The following is a 21,398-nucleotide window of genomic DNA, read 5'->3' on the forward strand; positions in this document are numbered from 1 at the left end:
GTTTACACACAAAAAACTGGTTAACAAATCCTTCCCCTCACACGATCGCTACTTTGCTGTTGCTACAGGGAGAATGTTGGCGCTCTGCTATGGCAGCAGCATTCCGCGCTCAGCAGCGAGGTGGCTGCCATAGGTGCCGGGCTGCGGTTAGACCTCCGGAACGCTTGCTTCATCTCACAACTGAACGTTCGCCTTGGACCAGCTTTTGCCCGCTTCCCCCACCTCTCGTTCTCTGGCAGCACCATCGCACTCTCTGTTTCTATGAGTCTGATGTTTTGATATTCCACGTACAAGTGAGATTATACAGTATTTGTCTTTTTCTGTCTGACTTATTTCCCTTAGCATAATGTCTTCGAGGTCCATCCATGGTGTTGCAACTGGCAGGATTCCCTTCTTTTTATGGCTGAAAATTATATGACTATATGTGTATGTATATACATTCATTCATGCAATGAATATGTATGTATATATTCATAGACATATGAGCATGTGTGTGCATATATGTTGTTTCTTGACTACTGTGAGGAATGCTTCAGTAAACATGGAAGTGCAGATATCGTTTCAAAACAGTGATTTCATTTCCTTTGGATACATAGTCACAAGTAGGATTGTTGAATCGTATGGTAGTTCTATCCACTCATCTCAATTTGATGCTTAGAATTTGAAAAAAAATATTTTCCTATCTGCTTCCTTAATTTTCCAAGAATGTTGGTCTAGGTTAATACAAATATGACCATTGTCTTTTATAGAGCATCCAAACATACTTACCCAGGGATAAGCCGAAGTGTGGATTTGGGGATATCAGACCTCCTGGGTTAAAATCACAACTCCTTCACTTGTATAGTGTTAGGCACATTTGGCTTTTATGCCTTATTTTTCTCTGTTCCTCAGTTATCTCCTCTGTAAAACGAAAATTACCATAGTACTGTCTCGTAGAGCTATAAGTTTCCAATGAGATATTTCATGTGAAACTCTTAGCAAAAATAAGTTACTACTCAGACCTGCGACGGGCAGTATATTTGCTACCATATGCGGAGCTGCAGTATAAAAAGTAGTGGTATGGGAAGGGTGGGGCATTGTTTCCTTCTATACGTCTTAGTGCATTGATTTAAAGCAGAGAAGCTCAGAGTTTCTAAAAAAATACTTTTTATTGAAATATAGTAACAGAAAAAAATGCACATATTATAAATGTATAGCCTGACCTGATACTAAAACTCCATGCTGCTCTTGGAACTCTACTAAATCCTAGACATCCGTGCTTGGCATCATTTGGAGACTGAAACAAAGGAGGAGTTTGGATACTCCAAGTGCCTCCCCTGCTGGGCCTCAGTTAGGCTTTCCGGGGACTGCTTTACACGGCACTGAGGTACAAATGCGGCAGTGTAAATTCTCCTTTGATGGTGAAGACATAATGGTTGATTGGTGGACTTTATCTTTAGAGCAAAACAAGAGAGATATTCCTCATATGTTATAAATTAAGACTATTTCCTACTGTCAATAAGCTCTAGTATACTATTATCAGAAAGCTTTATTAATTTTACCTTGTTTTTAAAACAGTGATCTATAGTATATAGGTTTAATAATTAGTAATTTTAGTTTATCCTAGACATTTCCAATTTTGTCTCTCATTTTTTCCTAGCTCGGAACAGTAAAACAAGCTCCTGGAATACTTGAATTCTGTTAGTTTTTCATTCTGCTGTTTTCTTTCACGCTTGACAGGGACCAGGCTTTATTTCATGGTTTGCATGTATATGACCGTATGACTACAGCCCCAGATATGACTTCAAGGAGGCCACAGGATCCCAGCCACACAGAATACATTCCCAAGCAGCTGCCTTGACAAAGTCTTGTTCTCTAGGCCAGCACTCCTATGCTTGGTTCAATCCTTTGAAAAAGTGGATGCGGAGCAAGTATTATTTTCATGAAGCCACTGTATATACTTGAAACAGGAAAGAAAAATCCTCTTTTGATTCCCCTCTCAAGTGTACCTTTAGCAAAGATAAGTTTACTAGACCGTCCTGGATGAAAAAGAGGGCCTAACACTGACTGAAGGGAAAAGACTCTGAGATTTCAGGTATGGACATTTCTTGGAGACAGAGCAGCACAGTTGAAATAATTCCCCGTTGAGCCTCCATGATAAGGGAACACTCAGCAACATCAACAAGGTGGAGGATGTTGGGGTAGACCACACAGCTGATAATTATTATTTTCCCAAAGCCTCATGGGCTTGGAAGCAACTTTTAACTAAAAGTAGATGTACGGAAGTTAGGAATATGCCTTCATCAAATCTACGATTTTACTGTACACCCGTTGAGCAGCATCAAGGCCCCAGATGAAATCAACGTGGTTCCAGTCTGGCAACAGCTTGAAGTAATGGAGATTCCTGATTTGGGGGAGCACCCTGGCCACGTCCTCGAGGGTTACAAGAATATCATTTCCACCAGCCCAGACTGCAGTGGGCACTGTCATGGAAGTCAGGTCATACAGGGGGGGACGACTCTGTGGAAGAGAGAGAAAGGGCATTCATGAGAGGAAGCTCCTCATGGCAACAACCAAATCCAAATGAGCAGAGAGGCTGCCAAATCAATATCACCAAGCCCACAGGTCAGCCAGGCCCTGAGGGAACTAGGAAAGAAACTTGCAATGGTCCTTACTTTCAAGGAGTTTGATGAAAAAAGGCAAGATAACCAAGTAAACATTTGTATACAAAGGAGGGTATGTTCAATGCTGCAAAACACTCCACAAATACAATAGAATTGAAGACAAAGAAGAAATTATTTCCAGTTGGGGGTTTCATATAAAAAGAAGTCATTGAAATGACTCTTGAGCGATGTTGGATTTTGACAGATAGGAAGGAGGGTGGGATGGCGTCCTAGCAGGCAGGAAGATCATGCATGCCACAGTGAGGGATGACAAGCTGTCCTGTGTGTACCCAGATATGAAAACATGTGAAATAAGATTGACCACTGACAGTCAAGGTCTAAATGCCACCCTAAGGTATTTGGACATGCTTCAGAAGTTTTGGGCACAAAGCAGGGTCGTTTCTCAGAGCTCTGCTTTAGGAGGATTGTATGGGCATCAGTTTGTGGAATGCCTTGAAGTGGAATATACTTGAAATAGGAAAGAAAAATCCTCTTTTAATTCCCCTCTCAAGTGTACATTTAGCAAAGATAAGTTTACTAGACCATCCTGGATAAAGAAGAGGGCCTAACTCTGACTGAAGGGAAAAGACTCTGAGATTCCAGGTGTGGACATTTTTTTCAGATCCTGGGCAAGCAGTATGGGTGGTCCACAGAAGGGGATCACTGAAGCTATGGGGATGGCTAAATTCTCCAAGGAAGAGAGAGAGAGGGGTGGAAAGAATGTTGGGGGTCTGCTGACATTTGGAGAGTCATGGGAGATGAGAGAGTAGCCAGTGCAGAGCACCAACAGAGCAATCAAAACGGGAAGGAAAAAAATCAGAGATCATTGCGTTATGGAAGTCCAAGTCAGGGGACTGAGTTGCAAGGGGACTATGGTAACTCTGTTTTTCATAAGGGACAAGAGTTCATTAAGATAATAAAAGGAGCAAGAGTGAAGAAAGGATGAGAAGAGATGAGGTCAAGGGCACAAGACCTGGCTAACTTGAAAAATAAGAGGATCTTCTTTTTCTGAGAAACAAAGGAAGGATAGAATCAAGAAGACAGACACATTTTCAGGTGGGTAAGAGGGAAGTTAAGAAATTTCCTTCACACAACAAATAAGTATTAAGGGCCCAGTGAGTGCCAGGTACTCTGTCTGCTAGGGGAACAGCAGAGAAGGAGGTCCCTAGCCTCCTAGAGTTTGCCTGGGTTAATCCTCTTCGTCTGGAAAACAGAGTGAGCTGGCAGCACACTGATTGTGCTGGAAACTGAAGGAGAGGGCAAACTGTAGAAATTAGAATGTAATAACAATTGACTTCAAATGATCTAAAATCACAAACAAATAAAACAGGATCAGCCTGGAGTAGGGTAGGACTAAAAGCTAAATGTTGATGAATTCTAAGGGCATTTACATTATCACATGCGTATCACATTTAACACTTCAATCTTAAAATCACAATTTTAACTGTGATTTTTACCTCAATAAAGCTGAAAAACAAAAGAATTTGATTATAATGATCTTAACAGCATTTGTGATATCTTTTGTTCCATTTTCTTTTAAATGTAAGCAATATAAAACGTGTTTAATAAAAATAATGGATGAAAACGGACATGCGTGAAATCCAAAATGAGAGCCTCCTTTACTCCATCACATCCATTCAATTGCCCTTTCTTTCTTCCTCTCTCTGAAGATAATCATTTTAACACTTGTTATTATTGTTTTTCTGGCCTTTTTCTCAACCTTTGTGAATATACATAGTTGGCGTGCCGGGAAAAAATTTCTGTGGGCAATGGAAATGTTCTATATCTTGATCGTGTTACGGTTACACAAATGAATATACTTGTCAAAGCTCATTGAATTGGACACATAAAATTAGCAAATTTTATTGTGTGTAAACAACACCTTCATCAAGCTGATCAATAATAATACTAAAAATATGCATGGCTCTCATAGTTGTCTAAGAGCTAGCAGAATCATTTCTCTAACAATTCGATACATTCCTAAGAAATTGGCTGGTCTGATTGACTGACTGTTGTGATTCTCAGAAAGAACCTACTTTATCTTTGTTTGCACTAAGTAGTCTTAAATATGTCAGTCTGGGTAAATATTAAAAAAATTAAATTTAATGTGTTCAATTCACACTGAGAAGCCCAGCCCCTGACCTTGAGAGAAGGAATGACGGCAACAGGATTAGTAAAAGTACGGGAGAGCTGAAAGACTCTATAAACTCTGGCGTGTAAAGTTAAAAGGAAAATAACGCTGCAAGACTCAACTCTTCATGGTGGATAATACTCTTCTAACATTTGTGTAATATCTCACTGATATCAAGAAATTCATATTCATTTTCTCTGTAAATTTTTGTAGGTTTTTATAAAACAATTTTCATTATTATGTACCGTTAAAATTATGTTAAAAACCTCAGTAACATTGGTTATGTCTTGCTATGACTGTAAATAAAAAAGAAGTATTAAAAGTTGTGTAAAAGAAATGACACTGAGAAAATGGTAATGAATTGAACAAAATATTGATACATCTAGTTATCTCTGGGTGGAGGGATTGTAAGTTATTTAATTTCCTTAGTATATGCTTCTTTTCTCCTAGATTTTTCTGCAATGAGTGTATATTAAAATTAGAAAAATTTCAAGAGGCTCTATCAGTGTGAATACCACCAATTACCAGATAGGATTCTTCCCACTCACAAATAATTTCTTACTACAATGTCTCAAAACCACCTTTCTGAGGGCATTCTGAGTAACTCACCTGATTGTAGTGACGCATGTTCTCAGCTTCACTTCCCCAGTCATAAGCTCTGAATTCATCAGATCGGTAAAGCTGAAATAAATGGGGTTTTTTAGAAATATAATATCAGAGTAAGAATCATGAATGATAACAGTAAATCTTTAAAAAAGAAAAAAGAAAAAAAAAAAAACGTACACCGGGAGGCTTCTGGACAATTTGCCAGAGAGAGGCAAATACGCGTTTACCACTACGAAAAACAAGGTCAACAGAGAGCAGTGATCTCCCTCCGTTTGAAGGAAAAGCTCGTGGGAAACCAAAACTCATTAGGGGGAAGCTAAATCTCAGGTATTTCTCTCTCTGGGGAAGGCTCAGGTTCCTGAGATTTTCCCAGTTTACCTCTTGCTGTAGCTCAAGGCCTATTTCACAAGCTCTAACTTAAGATGGAGTCACTTATGTCACCTACGTGATCGGCACCGTTCCTTGCCCTCTCTGTTTAAATCCAGGGAAATCAAACCATGAAGATAGTGACAAGGACAAAAGGAAAGCCAGCTTCTAAGCTTCTTAGGGGAGGCCCGCTAACTCTGTCCTTTCACAGCCAATGAGAATAAGGACTGGAGCGGTTCCCACGGCAAAGACACTACCTGCTTTATGTGCAGGATATTCTGTACCGAGGATCCTGTGGGAGCGTGCGACATATACACGTCCATCCGACTCTGAAGGGAAACAAACCACATGTTACAGCGCGAATCACCTACAGAAATGAAACGATGCTTTTCAGAAACAGGAAACAATTCTGCTAAACATTAACAAGCAAGTATTGGGGTGCTGAAAATAGCAAGGCGAATCATCGAGATAAACCTTAATTTATGGCAGACGTGTGAACATGAGTGAATCATGGGCTGCCCAGGGGCATAGGCTGCTAGAAAGCAAACCTGCACCAGTTCTGAAACTATAAGATTGTTTGTTTATTTTGAAGTAGAAGAAGCAACGATGGGCCTCAGGGAGGAAAGGGGTTACGTGCAAGTGGGCGTGGTGGTGTGTGGCTGTGTGTGGACAGGCTCTGTTACAGATCAGTACATCAAGAAACCTGGATTTCAGGATCCAACGTTGTTCATTATAACCTTTGTGACTTTGGGCAAGTTATGTAACATGTCTGAGTTTCTGTATTTTTGTCTATTAAATGAAGATACTAAAAACTGTGCTACCAAATTGATAGGCTCTTGTGAGAATAAAATAAAACACTGTAAAAGAACAGGTAATCAATAATCATTTCTGTGTGCACTGTATTTCAATCTTTATAAACGTTACAGAGATTACATTATAGAGATATAACAGTAATCATAATTTTTTATCTTAGAATATAATAAAACCAATCAAGAGAACTATTCAAAATCTTTACTTTTGAATAAGTAAGCTCTGAACAATCTTTCCTCATGGCCTTTAGGATAACACAACTCAGTTTCTGAAAGAGTAGAAGTAGAGTGTGCTGGCAGAGAAATGTCCGGGACTAGCTTCCCTGTCTGTCACAGACCCGTTTGGCTGCCGTTTGGAATATGACAGAGATAACTATCCAACTGCACTCCTCTGCAAACGTTAACTCCTCCTCCTCTTCCCCATCCTTCCTCCTCCTCCTCAATGTCTCCGTAAAAGGAAACACACTTGGAGAAACAGGACCGCTGTTTCTTCACAGAAGAGGGATTCCATCTCCATTGCATTCTGTCTTGTACTTTCCAAGTTAAGTGCTGAGTTTTATTTGAGGCCAAAGTCATCCAACAAGGGAGGGCACACGAGAAGTGAGTTCAATGCTTATATGTACTTCTCTTCTTTTCTAGAATTTTGTTTTTTAATGTACTATATTAATTATAAAATCAAAACTCACTGTAGTAGGTGATGGCTGATTATGAACATGTGAGTCCCATTGCAGAACACTCATTTTCCTAAACCTGACCAGGGATGGAAGGCTGAAGCTGCCTATTTGTTCTGTTTCTCAGTCTTTACATTCCCGGTCCATTGAATTCCTAATCCATGCATAGCAAATCTCTGCCCTTAAGGGCTTATTATACCATATTAATTTATGCAGTGTAATAGACACATCAAAATAAGTCGAAGGAAAGTTGTGATTTCTTAAAGCATCTGATGGTCCCATGGCCATTATACATACCATATTCATATTTTTCTTGTTGAATCCAGCCCATAAGGACATTAATTCACTACATAACACCCATAATACTTTATTGTTGCAGATTTTGATAGAAGGTGGCTTCTCTGATTTATATTCTAAAAGGAAACCTTTGGTACCAAAAAATCTCTGTAAAAATAAAGAATAGTTATCCTTTCCAGAACCATTTCCAGACTTTTTGACTTTCTCATTATCCCAGGAATAAGATTCTTGGGGATCAATTTGTATTTGTATTTACTGTTGCAGTGAAGGACACCACGTCATTCAGGCAAAGTAACTACTTATAAACCCATCTGCACCCAGGGAAGATCACCATACATAATTTACAAAGAGATTGTATAAGAACCCTCAAACCCAAATTTGCTTCTTCATGGCAAAGCTTCCCTGTGGCTTGCCTCTGTATTCTGTAATCAGCCTCATTTTTGATTTCTCATTAATTTGTAAGAAAGGCAGAACAGTTTCTCCTTAGGGTTAAATATCTCCTTGAAGAGAAAGGAAAAACAGGGGTTTCCCTATCACCCATGTGCTCACTGGTTTTCTAGTAGTGTCCCGGATTACCTAGCTCTTATGCTGAAGAGTGGAGAGCGGTGCACCAAAGACAGGGTGTCACTGGACAGAAAAGAAATTGTCATGGGAGGCAGCGTGGTAAAACTTCTAGGGCTTGGGAAAGTAACCTCGAGTGGGGAACCTCTGATGAGAGAATTAGAGCTTGTGCAAGAAGCATATATAGGGAGCGGTGGGAGGGGTTAGGGAATGGGACTTAAAGGGGCAGGAAATTTGACAGTAGGAGATAAGAAAGAGATAAATCGGGGACAATATTTGCCTCAGACCCAATCTTTGTAGGCAAAGCAAGACATATGCAAAACTGGTGTGTTTAGAGACAGATGTGTCTGTCTCTTAATTTAATTTAACTATTTGTCTGCTCAACTCTGTCCAAATTTGGAAAACACTGATATCAACACACTTTGAAATAGAACTGTCAACAGCACAGAAGGGAAATTACATCATGTGAGCTCACAATAAACAATACATCAAACTATTATCAAACTAATCATTAGGCCCTATGGAAATTCTTCCTTGTCGTAGCTTGCAAATCACTGCCCCCGCACCGCACCCCCCCCCGGCTTTCCACTACTCCACTCTAAACCAGGGCCTCATTTTATTGTGAATCACTGATACGTAATTTGTCTCCTTGACTTCACTTCGGCCAAAATTTATTTTATCCTTCACCCCAAATTTAAGGTACAATCTTGGTAAAAATACCATGTTCATTGTGCCAATGACCTTTTTAAAGAAACAAAAGGCAAACAGAAAAATAGATTTAGTGGATGGAATTCCAAATTCACAATTAGCAATCAAACTGCTTTTCCAATTGTTGGAAAATAACCAATAAATATTTGAATAAATAATTAAGGTAAGACATTGAGGCTTTAAAATCATAGCTTTAGTAAATGAGAGCAAGCTCCCATATGGGAAGGGCTATATTATTCAAGTTCATCTGACATCAAAGTCAGGGACATCTGTGATCCTATGAAACTAGGAAAGTGTCTTCCATTTGGACACTGTGAGTTCATTGACCTGCCCAGTGGAACAAAAATGGAACAAGACAACTTATGAATGGACTTTAAGCTGACACAGCACTGAGCTCAGCTAGAAATTCTGATATTAAATACGTAGTCAGGTCTGTTAATGACCGAGCACCACAAATTGTGTATGAGAACTGTAGCTACTGTGGCACAGACACAAACACACATGGACACGGATTAGCACCTGGTTGCAGAGTCTTTCCACAGGTTTCACCTAAACTTCCTATTTTTACTTCATAACAGATTTAAAAATAGTAAGGATCTATGACCCAAAATGAGACCCTCAGATACATTTTGGTGAAATGGAGAGCCTACCTTGATTGCAGAACTTGGAAGTAGGAAAAAACTGGTAAAAATGCTCTTGGGATATTTGAATGAGACCACAGGACCCAAGGCAAAATTCATTTTGATTCTTTGTGCCACTTCAGGCATGGTGGAAAAGGCTACAAACCCTGGGGAACAGGAGACAAGACAATCTTGTAAAAATGAGACATACACAATGTTTCTACTAACAAAAGTGGGGCTTTATCATTTTTGTCCTTCTATTACAGTGATCTTGGGAATGAATTGGGAGACTTATCTGAGTTATTCTGCAAAGAAAATTTGCCTTCAGTCCTCTCTCCTCTCAAGTCTCCTTTGGAAAAAAAAAAATTCTGGAGAATTTAACTTGCTTGGGGAAAGCGAGGGAGTGAAGGATAAGCTGTTGAAGCAACTACTGCTGAGTGAACTATGGATAACCTCACTTCCAAAGCATGGGGTTAAATGCTGGCAATATTGCCATTTTACCCCCAACTCTGAGTTGCCAGAATGAGATCCGGAGCTTCCAGAAGTAAAGAATCAGTTCATGGGAGGTGACTCAGATCTTCCTGCAGCATCATCGAGTTATTCCAGTTTTTCTTTCTCACAATGGAATGAGATCTCATTGCTCATAGTGCTTCACCAGATGCTTAGCAACCCTCCAGAATTTTTCCTGCTTCCAAGAAGGAAGGGGATTTCCTTCAGTACACCGTTGTCCCAGGAAGAACCAGGTGTCTCTCCATTTGCTCTGATCTTTAAGCAATAGCATTGCACCCATTGCTAGCTCTGTGAGGATGTGGGGTGATCAGCTCCACACAGGAGTTATGTGGAGTTTCTGTGTATTCAATTCTCCAAGTGCCTTCCTGGCCCCCTACCACTGTGTGTGTGTATGTGTGTGTGTGTGTGTGCCCATGGCAGAAGCTACTTCACCCCCCCACACACAAAATTCTTATTGACATTGTGTTGGCCAAAAAAAAAAAGTTTTTTAAATCTATTTACTGAGCCATTGATACAAGACTCTGAAACAGGCATAATATTTCCATCTAGAAGATGTCTGTGCATTTTGGGGGGTCATACTCGCTGGCAGCCTTATTATCACTTAGTGAGCTGGGGCCAGTAGAGATAGCTAAGTGTCCTGCAAAGGTTGTGTCTTCCCCATAAAACAAAAATTGCTCTGCCCAATGTGCAAATAATGGTCACTAAAAACTTCTATGCCTTAAATGCAATGCAGAGCACTGATGATCGAATTTTCTGTTTGCTTGGAGGAGCAGATGTAAGAAGAGCCTATCTAGGTCTTACCTACTTTTCTAGCCCCCACTCAAGTCGTTCCTTCCTGCTCCGTCCAACGCCCAGGCACCTGATGGAGAAAGTCAAACTGACCTGGTACGAATCGTGTTCTTTCTATCTTTTATGTGCAAAAAGGCCTTGAACAATCCACTTAATTTCTCTGAACTTAAGTTTCCTCTTCCATGAGACAGAAATAATAGTAGGATTGTTCTGAAACTTAGAGAGTATTATGGGAAAGTTCTGAAACACAGGTCCCTAAACCTAGTAAATGCTTGATAAGTGTTAGCTATGATAGTATAATTATTTGCCTGTTAGTGACATTTTTTTGATGGGGGGGGTGTCTCCTATTGGTTCTTTGATACCCTTATAGAATGCGTTCTCTGGTGCTCATTGCCTATTCCAAGGCTTGGAAGCTGCCAATCAGTATAAAGCACTGATAAATATATAATTGTTGATGATAATGGTAATAATGAGACTACCATAGAAATGCATATTGTCTCTTGCACAGTTTCACCCCTACTTAAATATTTTTCATATAACTAAATTTCTTAAAATTGGAAACTTCAGTGGAAGATCACTAAAAATTCACATTTTTAATGGTATGGATCCCTTTACATTTTTATTTGGAGTAAGGTTATTGATTCCCACCCTCCCCCCGCACCCTGCAAATATCTAGGTAATCACTGAGAAGTATGTTTTCAAAGAGCAGGGTCTTGGTCTCAATTTTTTTTTTACATAATTTTTACAGTTAATTGCTATTCTGTAATATTAAATTTCACGCTAAATAGATAAGCCCAGTTGATTTATTATAGCAAGCTTTTGTGTGCCAACGCAAAAAAATGTGATCATATCTTTCCAGTTTGTTCAAATATAAATATCAGTGCCTCTCTTTTATTTATTTTTATAAAAATCCCATGTGGGTTGTGAGGAAGCTATGACTGATGTGTTCCTGTATTCTTCGGGGATTGCTTTATGTATTAGGTTTTACTTTTTCAGCTCAGAGGGAGTCTAGAGACTTACTCTTTGGATACTTCTTTGCATTTTGGGTACAAGTCATTCTGGGAAATGGCATCACCATTACAAATGTGGTGTTGTGTTCAAAAATGAGGAAAGATTTGACCCGCATACAGTCTCTGAAATTCAAGTTTGCAGTCACCTAGGGCACCAGAGTTATGTGCTAAGCACAGGACACGGCAGTAAGGACACTATTAATGGCAGTAACTCTGGTCCAGCCTGAAGGTGAACCCTTGGAAGACTCTGACCCTTGTAAAACACTGACTCTTTAAACATACCTATTGTAGTGCCAAGTGAATGTCCAATAAAATACAACTTCTCCTGCCCAGTTTTGTGTACAATGAAGTCTATTATTCTCGGAAGATCATATTTGGCCATTTCGTCAAAACTGCAAAATAAAACAGGGGCTTATAAATACAACTGAGTTTAAAATCAGAGCATTCGTTCACTTATTTTTACATACAGAATTCTGTACTGTCCACTTATTTGGTGCATACGTCATTATTTACCCAACTATATGTAGGCTATCGCAGCTTGTTTACTGCATTCATGCGGGTCTCTTTCTAACAGCAGGAATGATTCAAGACTTGTGTATGCTATCTGAAGTTCAGTCTTATCATTCTTCCTCTTTATTCCCTTCCATTGTGTTTCTTTCACTTTTCTTTCCCATCTACTTTGCATGACTCTGCTTCAGACTGCCCCTGCCCTGGGGACTTAATGCTCTTAGGACCATTTTAATTCCCCACTTTGGAAACAAAACTGGTTGTAAACCACGATGTAGCATGGACTAGCTGATTAACTTTAGATTAGTACTTAAATGCTCTAAGCCTAAGTTTTCTTACCTGTGACACGAACACGACAACACCTGCTATACATCAGGGATGCTCTAAAGTTTGGATAGTGTTAAAGAAATGACTCTGGCTGCTGGCAGGCACTCAGTTCGATGTTGTTTTTATTAATATTTTGGTCCATGTGAAGGAATATATATTCGACATACACCAAAATCTTATAGTACCAGTTCAGCTGGCATTAATACAAGAGAACTATTAATATATAACATTTAGTGGAGTCAGGTACCCCCTGAGTGAGAAGACTATTTGTCAAAACAACATCAGAGGAAGTCTCTAGATTGATATTCCCAAGTGTGGAAATTGTGGTGCCTTACAGTGAATAAGATCCAAGCCCCCCGCCAAGGACTGGTGGCACAAAATGTTTCCTGATGCTTGCTGCACTACCCAAAAGCTCTGCCCGTAACAATTCATTCTACCCTTCCTTTCTTCTCAGCCCGTCAGGGGGATCTGAGCATTTCATTCATGTGGCAGGAATGTCCGCTCTGTTCTAGCAGTGGGCTTGCATATGAGCAGGGACCCTACGCCCGGGAAGGGAAGCCTACTGATGACAGCAGAAAACACTTTGACTAAAAGAAACAGTCACATATCAAGACATTCTTCTCCATTGACCATGAACAAGGTTTTAAAGACCTCAAATTGGAATTTTTCTGAAAACGGTGTTCTGTACAGTTCAACCACAGCATCTCTAAAGAAAAAATAGTACCGATGCACATCATTGCAAAACTGGCTGTCCAAGACAAACGACTTGCATTAGCAGCAAGTAACAATGAATATAACGTACTAATGTACTAGAATATAATTGTACTAGAATGAATATAAGCTTTGAGAGGGTAGGGACTTTGTTCAGTTTCGAACGTTCAAGACCTAGAACAGTGCTTATACTAGGCACTCCATAAGTGTTGAGTGAGTGCCTACGTTGGTCATAAAAATTTCCTGAGCTGTCCTTTGGGACATACTTTAAATGTATAACATTGGATAGAATTGGATGTTGAAATAATTGTGTTAAAATGATATAATTTGCCTATGCGAGAATCCGTGGAAATCACAACTTCTTGCTGTTTCTGTCCTTTGAGATGTTAGTAAGAACTACAAAGAACTATGACTTCAAATATCATAGATTATTATTAATACCATTCACACTATTATATTCAAAGAAATTGTCTCCAATTTTCTTTATGATTTTTCTTAGATACAGTTTACCTAAAGGCCCAGAATTCCTCTTCAGTCACTGACAATGTTTTGTGTCTTCTTGACCAAGTGTTCCCCCGACTGTTCCCCATCCAGACGTCATAACCTGCATCTGCTAGAATGAACCCAAGGCTCCCGTTGGCATAATTCTCAAGCCAAGAGGCGTTGTCTGCAAACAGCGCATGTTGCATGTACACAACTGGCCGTGGTCCTGCAGTAAGGGGGGAAAGAGAGAGAGGAGAGATACTTAGATAGATAGATAATGAGAAAATAACTTATGATAAATAGAGCATCTCAGGAACATGACAGAAATACACACACACGCCCCTCACACCAGAAAAAGCCAAAACCGAAAACCATATTCCCTTTTCCCTGTCATTAGTGTAGAGCTTCGCGATCACACAAATTTCTTGAGCACCTACTTTGTACCTGATGTTTTGCCAACCGACTGACATGCAAGGGCTTATTAAATTCTTACAATAACTCTATAAAGTAGCTGCTATTTTGAGGACTCTCGTTTCATAGATGTGGAAACCAAGACTTAAGGTTATTAAGTAACTTTTGCAAGGGGTCAGCCTGCTAACAAGGTACAGAGCTAAGACTCAGGCTCAGTTCTGTTTCATGCCAAACATGCGCTTGTAACTCCTCTGCTCCATGTTTTCATAGTTACGTATCCTCCGGGTTCGGGTCACAAAGACATGAAAGTGATCACATTCAACGAAGTCCTATCCCTCTTCCAGTCCTTTCTCCAGGGGGAAGAGGGATGCGTATAAATGGACAATCACTAATTTCTCACCAAACTTCTAAGCAAACCCTGAACTTCTACCCACTGGAGAGCATTTGAAAACTGTAATAGTAAAACCAGCTCAACATTCCTCTGTCAGCTCTCCAATTCCCAATGGAGAAAGTATTTATTTGGGGAGATGAGAAGGACCAGGTTAAAATGTTCCCAGAAGGCTCTACAATAGTTGTTAAGAGGACAGGCTCTGGAGTCAGGCTGCCTGGGGTTGGATCCTGGTTCTGTCACTTGCTATTGGTTTGACTTTGTCTATTTCATAACCTGTTTGCCTTAGTGTCGTCATCTGTAATGTAAAATAACTGTCAATAATATTGACTTCTTGGGGTTGCTGGGAAGTTTAAGTGATTTAAATTAATATAAAGCTTTTGGAACAATATAGCTAATAAATGACTTTTAATTCCAAATCTTCCCAAATTCTCCCTCCTGGAGCAAAACCATCCCTTGAAAAAGTTTTCTTCTTTTGCATTCCATAGTCTCCTTTCCCCAGTACCTGAAGGAAGTTTAGTTGCCAGAGTATTGCCAGATTTATCAAAAAACAAACAAGATAAACAAAAATACCCAGGAAGCCCTATTAAATTTGGAATTTAGGTAAACAATGAATAACTTTTTTGTCTAAGTACTATATCCTCAAGTAGGACATCCACAAAAAGCTTCTTTGTTGTTCCTCTGAATGCAATTTAACTGAGTAGCTCAAATTTTGTCAGATCATCTGACCAACATCACACCTTCCCCGCTTTTGTAAACTCCTGCATTAATTACACATTTCTTTCTGAGAGAGACAATGACAACGCGATTACAGCCACCTCAAGATGGAGATGGAGGGGCACGTGCCGTGGTGGTCATGGCAGGCGATTTGCCACCAAGGTTTTGCAGAGGTTTTGCTCGCTCCCTCTCTCCCCCCTCAGAGGCTGTGCAGTTATACATTCCTCTTTAGAGTGTAATTCCCCTGCTTGTGCACAGCTGGCTCCTCATCCTAGAATTAACACCCTGCTCTTTTCATTCCACAAACCGTCATTTCCTCAGGTCAAAGCATATGTGAATGTTATTGTTTTCTGTCCCGGAAAGCATTTCAAACATCAACCATTTAAGCTGAATTTTTATCCTGAAGAGGGAGGCCAATTGATTCTAGTGGGGGCCAGAGAGACTCTTGGGGGTACCCCATAGCCAACTTCATACAATCCAGCAAATCCTTTTCCAACAGTGAGAAAACTCACTTTCTTGGAATACAACAATTTATCATATAAGAAATTAATAATGAACCAACAAAATGTGAGCTCTGCCTTTGCATTCACACCCTAAGAAGCAAGCCTGGTTGCAGTCAGCAAGATCAGGCTTGCCCTTTGTATTTTTAGATTCTTGGCTGTCTCCGGAGAATTAGGAAACAATGAGACGCCCTGTTAACCATTTAAAGACTAATGCAAGATTGATTCTCATACTTTGAAAGTCCCCGTTTGAAGTTCTCTTTCCTCCCCTTGCAGAAACAGAGGGCCTTAGACTTATGAGAAAATGCTCAACATAATTAATCACCAGAGAAATGCAAATTAAAACCTCAGTGAGATATCACCCTATGCGTGGTGGAACTGCTACTACCAATAAATCAACAGACAACAAGTGCTGGAGAGGATGTGGGGAAAAGGGAACCCTAGTGCACTGTTGGTGGGAATGCGGACTGGTGTAGCCACTATGGAAAAGAGTATGGAGTATCCTTAAAACAATTAAAGATGGAAATTCCTTTTGACCCAGCAATTCCACTTCTAGGAATATACCCCAAAGATACTGAAACACCAATAAAAAAATATGTGCACCTCTATGTTTATGACAGCGCTACTGACAATAGCCAAGATTTGGAAACAGAGTAAGTGTCCATCACTGGATGAGTTGATTAGAAAGCTGTGGTACATTTACACAATGGAATACTATGCAGCAGTCAAAAAGTAGAAACGATTACATTTTGCAACAGTATGAATGGACCTGGAGAAAATTATGCTAAGTGAATCAAGCCAGTCAACGAAAGACAAATTTCACATGATGTGAATATGTAGAATCTGATGAACACAATAAACTAACAAACAAGATAGCTTAGATACATAAAACAAACTGACCGCTGTTGGATGGTGGGGATGGGATGAGAGATGGTGAAGGGATTTAACAAAGAACATTTATGCACACCCATGGATGGGGACAATAATATGGAGATCAATTTGGGGTGGGGAGAGGGTAGGGCTGGGTGAGGGAGAGGAAGGAAAGAAAAATGAGAACAATTGTAACAGCTTAAACAATAAAAAAATTTAAAAATTTCAAAAAGACTAATGTAAAATTCAAACAAGTTTTGATAATCAGTCACGCTCTTAAAGAAAAGCCAGCACTAAATTTTCGTCATGTGCAGTCCTTCTAGCAGGAGAGACACATTTTGTACCTGTGCTCCTAGTAGCTCTTCGCCCATGGGGAATTCTGTTGATGCTGAGGATGTATCCATCTTGAGTGATGACTTCATACTCCTCACTGGGGTAGCCATTATAGGTGATGATTTCACTCTGCCCAGCAAAAAGACAGCATTAGCTAAACATCTTCTTTAAATGTTATCAATAGAAACTAGAACAAAGCATCTGGTATATGCTTATTGGAGTGAATTATCTATAATCTGTAGCCCCGGGTAAGTGTAAAATTAATTTATTACATAAAGTCTTGATAAAAAATAAGTAGAATATTAGAAAATGTCTACTATTGGCTTTTTTGGGGGGGGAGATAATATTTAGCATTGACCCATTCTGTTGATAAAACTATATTCTCAAGTCAATTGTCTTTTGAGATCCTGTTTTGGTTAAAGATAATAAAATCACAGCCCAATAAGCAGCAGTCATAAATATCATCCAGATGGCTTAAAATATAAATTTTTAATATTCTTGAAATATAAATTGTCTATAAAAATACAGTTCTGCTTTGTATTATTAACAAGTAATATTTATTCAGCCAAAAGAACAGATCTACCTAGCTTGACTTTTGGAGAAATGTTAAAAATCACCTGTTTATATCTGTTTTCTTATCAGAGATTTTCAGCTATAACAGATCCTTTCATAATTTCATAACCCATTAATCTGCTTTATTTGATGTTCTTCAGAATTTTCCATGACTTACAATATTCATCCACACCTCAGGATTCGCGTCATTTTCCAAATTAAAGAATCTATCACCATTTAAAGTTCCACAAATCAAACAGGTTGTTGTTAAAAACAGCCACATCATGGGAATGCCTGGCATAAAACATTTAATATCACAGATTAATTTCAAGGATCAGAGTGGATTAATGAAATGAGTATAGTACCCTAATAAAAAATTTAACTAACATCCTGAAAAAGCTCACAAAGTGTGGAAGGGAAAAAATACACTGAGCTAACTCTGAGCATTATTAAACTATTTTTTTTTCCCATAAAAACTACCTTGACATAGTCCAGTTCTGAAAATAAAACGAATTTTAGTCTGTATGAAGTCTTACTTTTTGTCTTATTTTAATCACAATTTTTCAATTATTTTAAGGCTCTGCTCACCTGTGAGTTGCCAGAACATCTAAAGATTCACGCCATGGCAAAGCTAAAAGTGGAAGTAGCCTACAGTCCAGCCAGAAACCCGCAAAACAAACAAGAACTGAAACTTCAACCAAACAAGCTTATGATCGGTTTCCGGCAATGTGATTATTTCTCTCGTGGTCACCCAAATGGCAAATTTAAAATAAATGTGCAATCTGTACTTTCTGGCATGGCTGAAATCATGTCTCTTCCACGGCCAGCATCATCCCAGTGTCCAGTGCTTGTCACGTGAGAGCTCCAATGGCCTGAGATTGAAGTCCAGCCTGACTACAAACAAGATTCCTAACCTCAGGCGAGTTAATTTTAGTGGCGTTGTCTCCTGGCTTCCTTGATGGTAGAGTTAAGATAATCGTGTTCCACGGTTCTAGGGAACGATTATAGGTTAGACAGAGGATTAAGTGAGATATAAAGCACTAAGTGCATTGTAAACTCTTTCACTACTTAATCTAAGAATGAGGAAGAGAGTAATAGCAGAGTCTTTGCTCTAACAAATTAATGACTGACTTCTAGAAACTCAGAATTTACTTTTGAAATTAAATAACTTTCCATCTATCTGGTTGAAGACAATTTTATATCTGTAAATGTTATATAATTTAAAACATTTTTGAAACAAATAATAGACACCTTTTGAATGCTTGGTTTGTGCCAGGCAGTGTTCTAAATGTTTCACAAAAAAGCTCCACGAGGTAGTTACTGTTATTATCCTCATTTTATTAATGGAAAAAGAAAATAAACCAAAGACTTAGGGAGATTTAAGACCTGCCCAAGGTTACAGAGCCAACAAGTTTCTGAAATACAATAAGAACACAGGCAGCCTCCCTGCAGAGACCGTACGTCTGATTGCCATGCCCCACTGCCTCCTGCTCGATAAATCTTGATCTTACCTTGTTAAGTGAGCTTCCCCTGCTCCCAAGGACTCCTATGGGTTAGGAACTTCTGATCTTCGGCAAGTGACATCAGGCTAAAGAATGAGATATGGTTGCAGTGACAGTTAGAAGCTAGGCAGATAAGACAGGCACGCCCAGGGCGTCTTCCCAACACACCGAATGCCACAGTGCACTTGTGGGTTGGGAAACAATGGTCTAAACGACGCCAAATAACCAGTTTGACTGAATCTTTCATGTTTCCACTGAGTGTCTAACACTGCTGGGAACACTCAGCAACATTTTGAAACCAGTGAGTCAAATGGGGAAGTAGAATGTGTTCAGGATCCTAATACACAAAATCAGACATAATAATGGCTACCTCCTCAACCCTACGGCATTACTATGAGAGTCAAATGAGGCAATGTACAGTTGGCCCTTGAACAACACAGGTTGGAACTGCGTGGGTCCACTTACGTGCAAATTTTTTTCAACAGATATTGTAAATGTATTTTCTCTTCCTTATGATTTTCTAATATCATTTTCTTTTCTCTAGCTTACTTTATTGTAAGGATATAGTATACCTATACCTATAGCATGCAAAATACGTGTTAATCAACTATTTAGGTTATCAGTAAGGTTTACTGTCAACAGTAGGCTACTAGTAGTTAAAGTTAAGTCTTTGGGGAATCAAGCAATCGATTTGATGGGGTAAGGGGTCAGCACCTATAACCCCTTGTTGTTTAAGAGTCAACTATATGTGAAGGTAATGATGTCAACCATCTAGTACAGTGATTTATCAACCAGTGTGCCACAAGAATTTTTAAAACATGCAATACCTGCCTATTTAGTCAGAGTCACTGACCTCTTTTCCCTTAGACTGTCAAATAAAAAAATAACAATGGCCAACACAACAATAGCTGTCTGGTCTGACTGTCCTGTCTTGAACCATGAATATATAGGTCGTATAATAAAGTTGCCTCTTATTGGTCATGTCACATAATAAGGTTGTGTTCTGATTGGTTAATTGTTAATACCAGAAATTCTTATGAACAAGTATATGCACTTGATTTTTTTAAAAATCACTTTGGAGCAAAAAGGGTAAGTGATTACTACTTTTGGGGGGTAAATCAATCAAAATTATACCGATTTTTGTCATATCAGCAAAAATACATATTTTGGAGTGGGCAACGGAACTTCACTAATCAGTTTATGTGTGTCGTAAGATGAAAAGGGTTGAAACTGCTGACCTGGTGTGTAGGGATGTGAATGTAACTCAATTCACAAGTGAGCTGTCCTGACTCCCGGTTCTTGAGTCCAGAAAGAGTTTGGAACTGCCTCGTAGCAGAGGAAACTGACCCATATGTTAAAGAGATTCAACCTGCTGCCAACCTTGGCAGCAGCCACTGGGGAGCTAACATACCAACTATTTTGCAACTGTCCTGAACAAGATAGAGATGGAGACCCGAGGAGAGTAAAGACGTTTTAGTTCTAAGCACCATCTGACATACTAGACAATGGAGGTGTAGTGCCTCAATTTTCTACTTCACTTTGCCTGCCTTTAGATCCCAAGCAATATTTAAATCTCTTTATCTTCCAACATGAAGAAGGGTTAAGTTGCCATTCAGTATGATACAGGAGTTTTAGTACTATTAGTTTGGACTCATGCTCAAGTTCTTTCAAAAACAAAGGTTATCCATATTTCTCCAAATCCTAAGATCTATCCAACTTGTGTGAGAAATTTTATGCCATTTAAACCAATGTGGAGTGAGAGAAAGCACTGTGCTTGTTGGAGTAGGTGGAAAGGTCAGGTACCAATCTGTCCTCAGCCTTGGATGAAAGACTCAGCCGTGCTTCGCCATGATGGACAGTACAGTGGCAGAGCTGCGTGGACTTGTCTGGGGTCTCTCATGAATTACGACTTTAAAATCCACCCTTTCTAACAAAACTTCGGAGGACTCGTTGGAGAGTTCTAGGAAGCAGAGTATTATTATTAATGCTGATTTGTTGCTGTGACTTAATGTGGAAATAGCATAAATATAGTTAAACTTCTCAGGCTTTTACAGACTGTGTAGATTAGCTTAAATCTCAGAAGAATTTCTACCCCACTGCCTCCTTATATTCCTTCCTCAGCTCTGAGGGTGATTAAATACCTGGAGAATTCTTATGCTTTTGTTTATACAGATACAAAGCCCATATCAAATAAATGTGGCTAATTTTCCCACCATTTTTTCATCATTCTTCTTACATAAACTTGCTATTTCAGTAATTACTTAGTATATTGAAATGAATTAAAATAAAATACATTGAAACTTCTTCCTTGGCTCTGTGAAATATAAAATGATAGTTGATAATCTCTAAACACTCAAATTTTTCCTGCTTTTTTTCC

At 39.2% G+C, this 21,398-nt stretch overlaps 1 protein-coding gene across 1 annotated transcript; it reads right to left on the reverse strand.

Annotated features, from left to right (window-relative positions):
• Positions 1–1,181: 1,181 nt before the first annotated feature.
• LIPN (lipase family member N) lies at positions 1,182–18,137 on the reverse strand. The gene is made up of 10 exons (XM_024563464.3): positions 18,108–18,137; positions 17,698–17,813; positions 16,979–17,096; positions 13,776–13,974; positions 12,003–12,112; positions 9,442–9,578; positions 7,523–7,669; positions 6,003–6,074; positions 5,383–5,454; positions 1,182–2,499 (listed from the first exon to the last, which is right to left on the reverse strand). The coding sequence occupies exons 1-10, from the start codon at positions 18,124–18,126 to the stop codon at positions 2,266–2,268; spliced, it is 1,224 nt and encodes a 407-aa protein (XP_024419232.3). The 5' UTR covers positions 18,127–18,137; the 3' UTR covers positions 1,182–2,265.
• Positions 18,138–21,398: the final 3,261 nt, after the last annotated feature.

Source organism: Desmodus rotundus, chromosome 4 (genome assembly GCF_022682495.2).
Source record: "Desmodus rotundus isolate HL8 chromosome 4, HLdesRot8A.1, whole genome shotgun sequence".
Taxonomy (NCBI): domain Eukaryota; kingdom Metazoa; phylum Chordata; class Mammalia; order Chiroptera; family Phyllostomidae; genus Desmodus; species Desmodus rotundus.

What these genes read in the sequence shown, in the direction of transcription:
- LIPN (XM_024563464.3), bottom strand. An exon ending in ATATCCTGCACATAAAGCAG is followed by an intron (nt 5,455 to 6,002) that starts GTAGTGTCTTTG and finishes CATTTATTTCAG; the next exon opens with CTTTACCGATCTGATGAATT. An exon ending in ACATGCGTCACTACAATCAG is followed by an intron (nt 2,500 to 5,382) that starts GTGAGTTACTCA and finishes TCTCTTCCACAG; the next exon opens with AGTCGTCCCCCCCTGTATGA.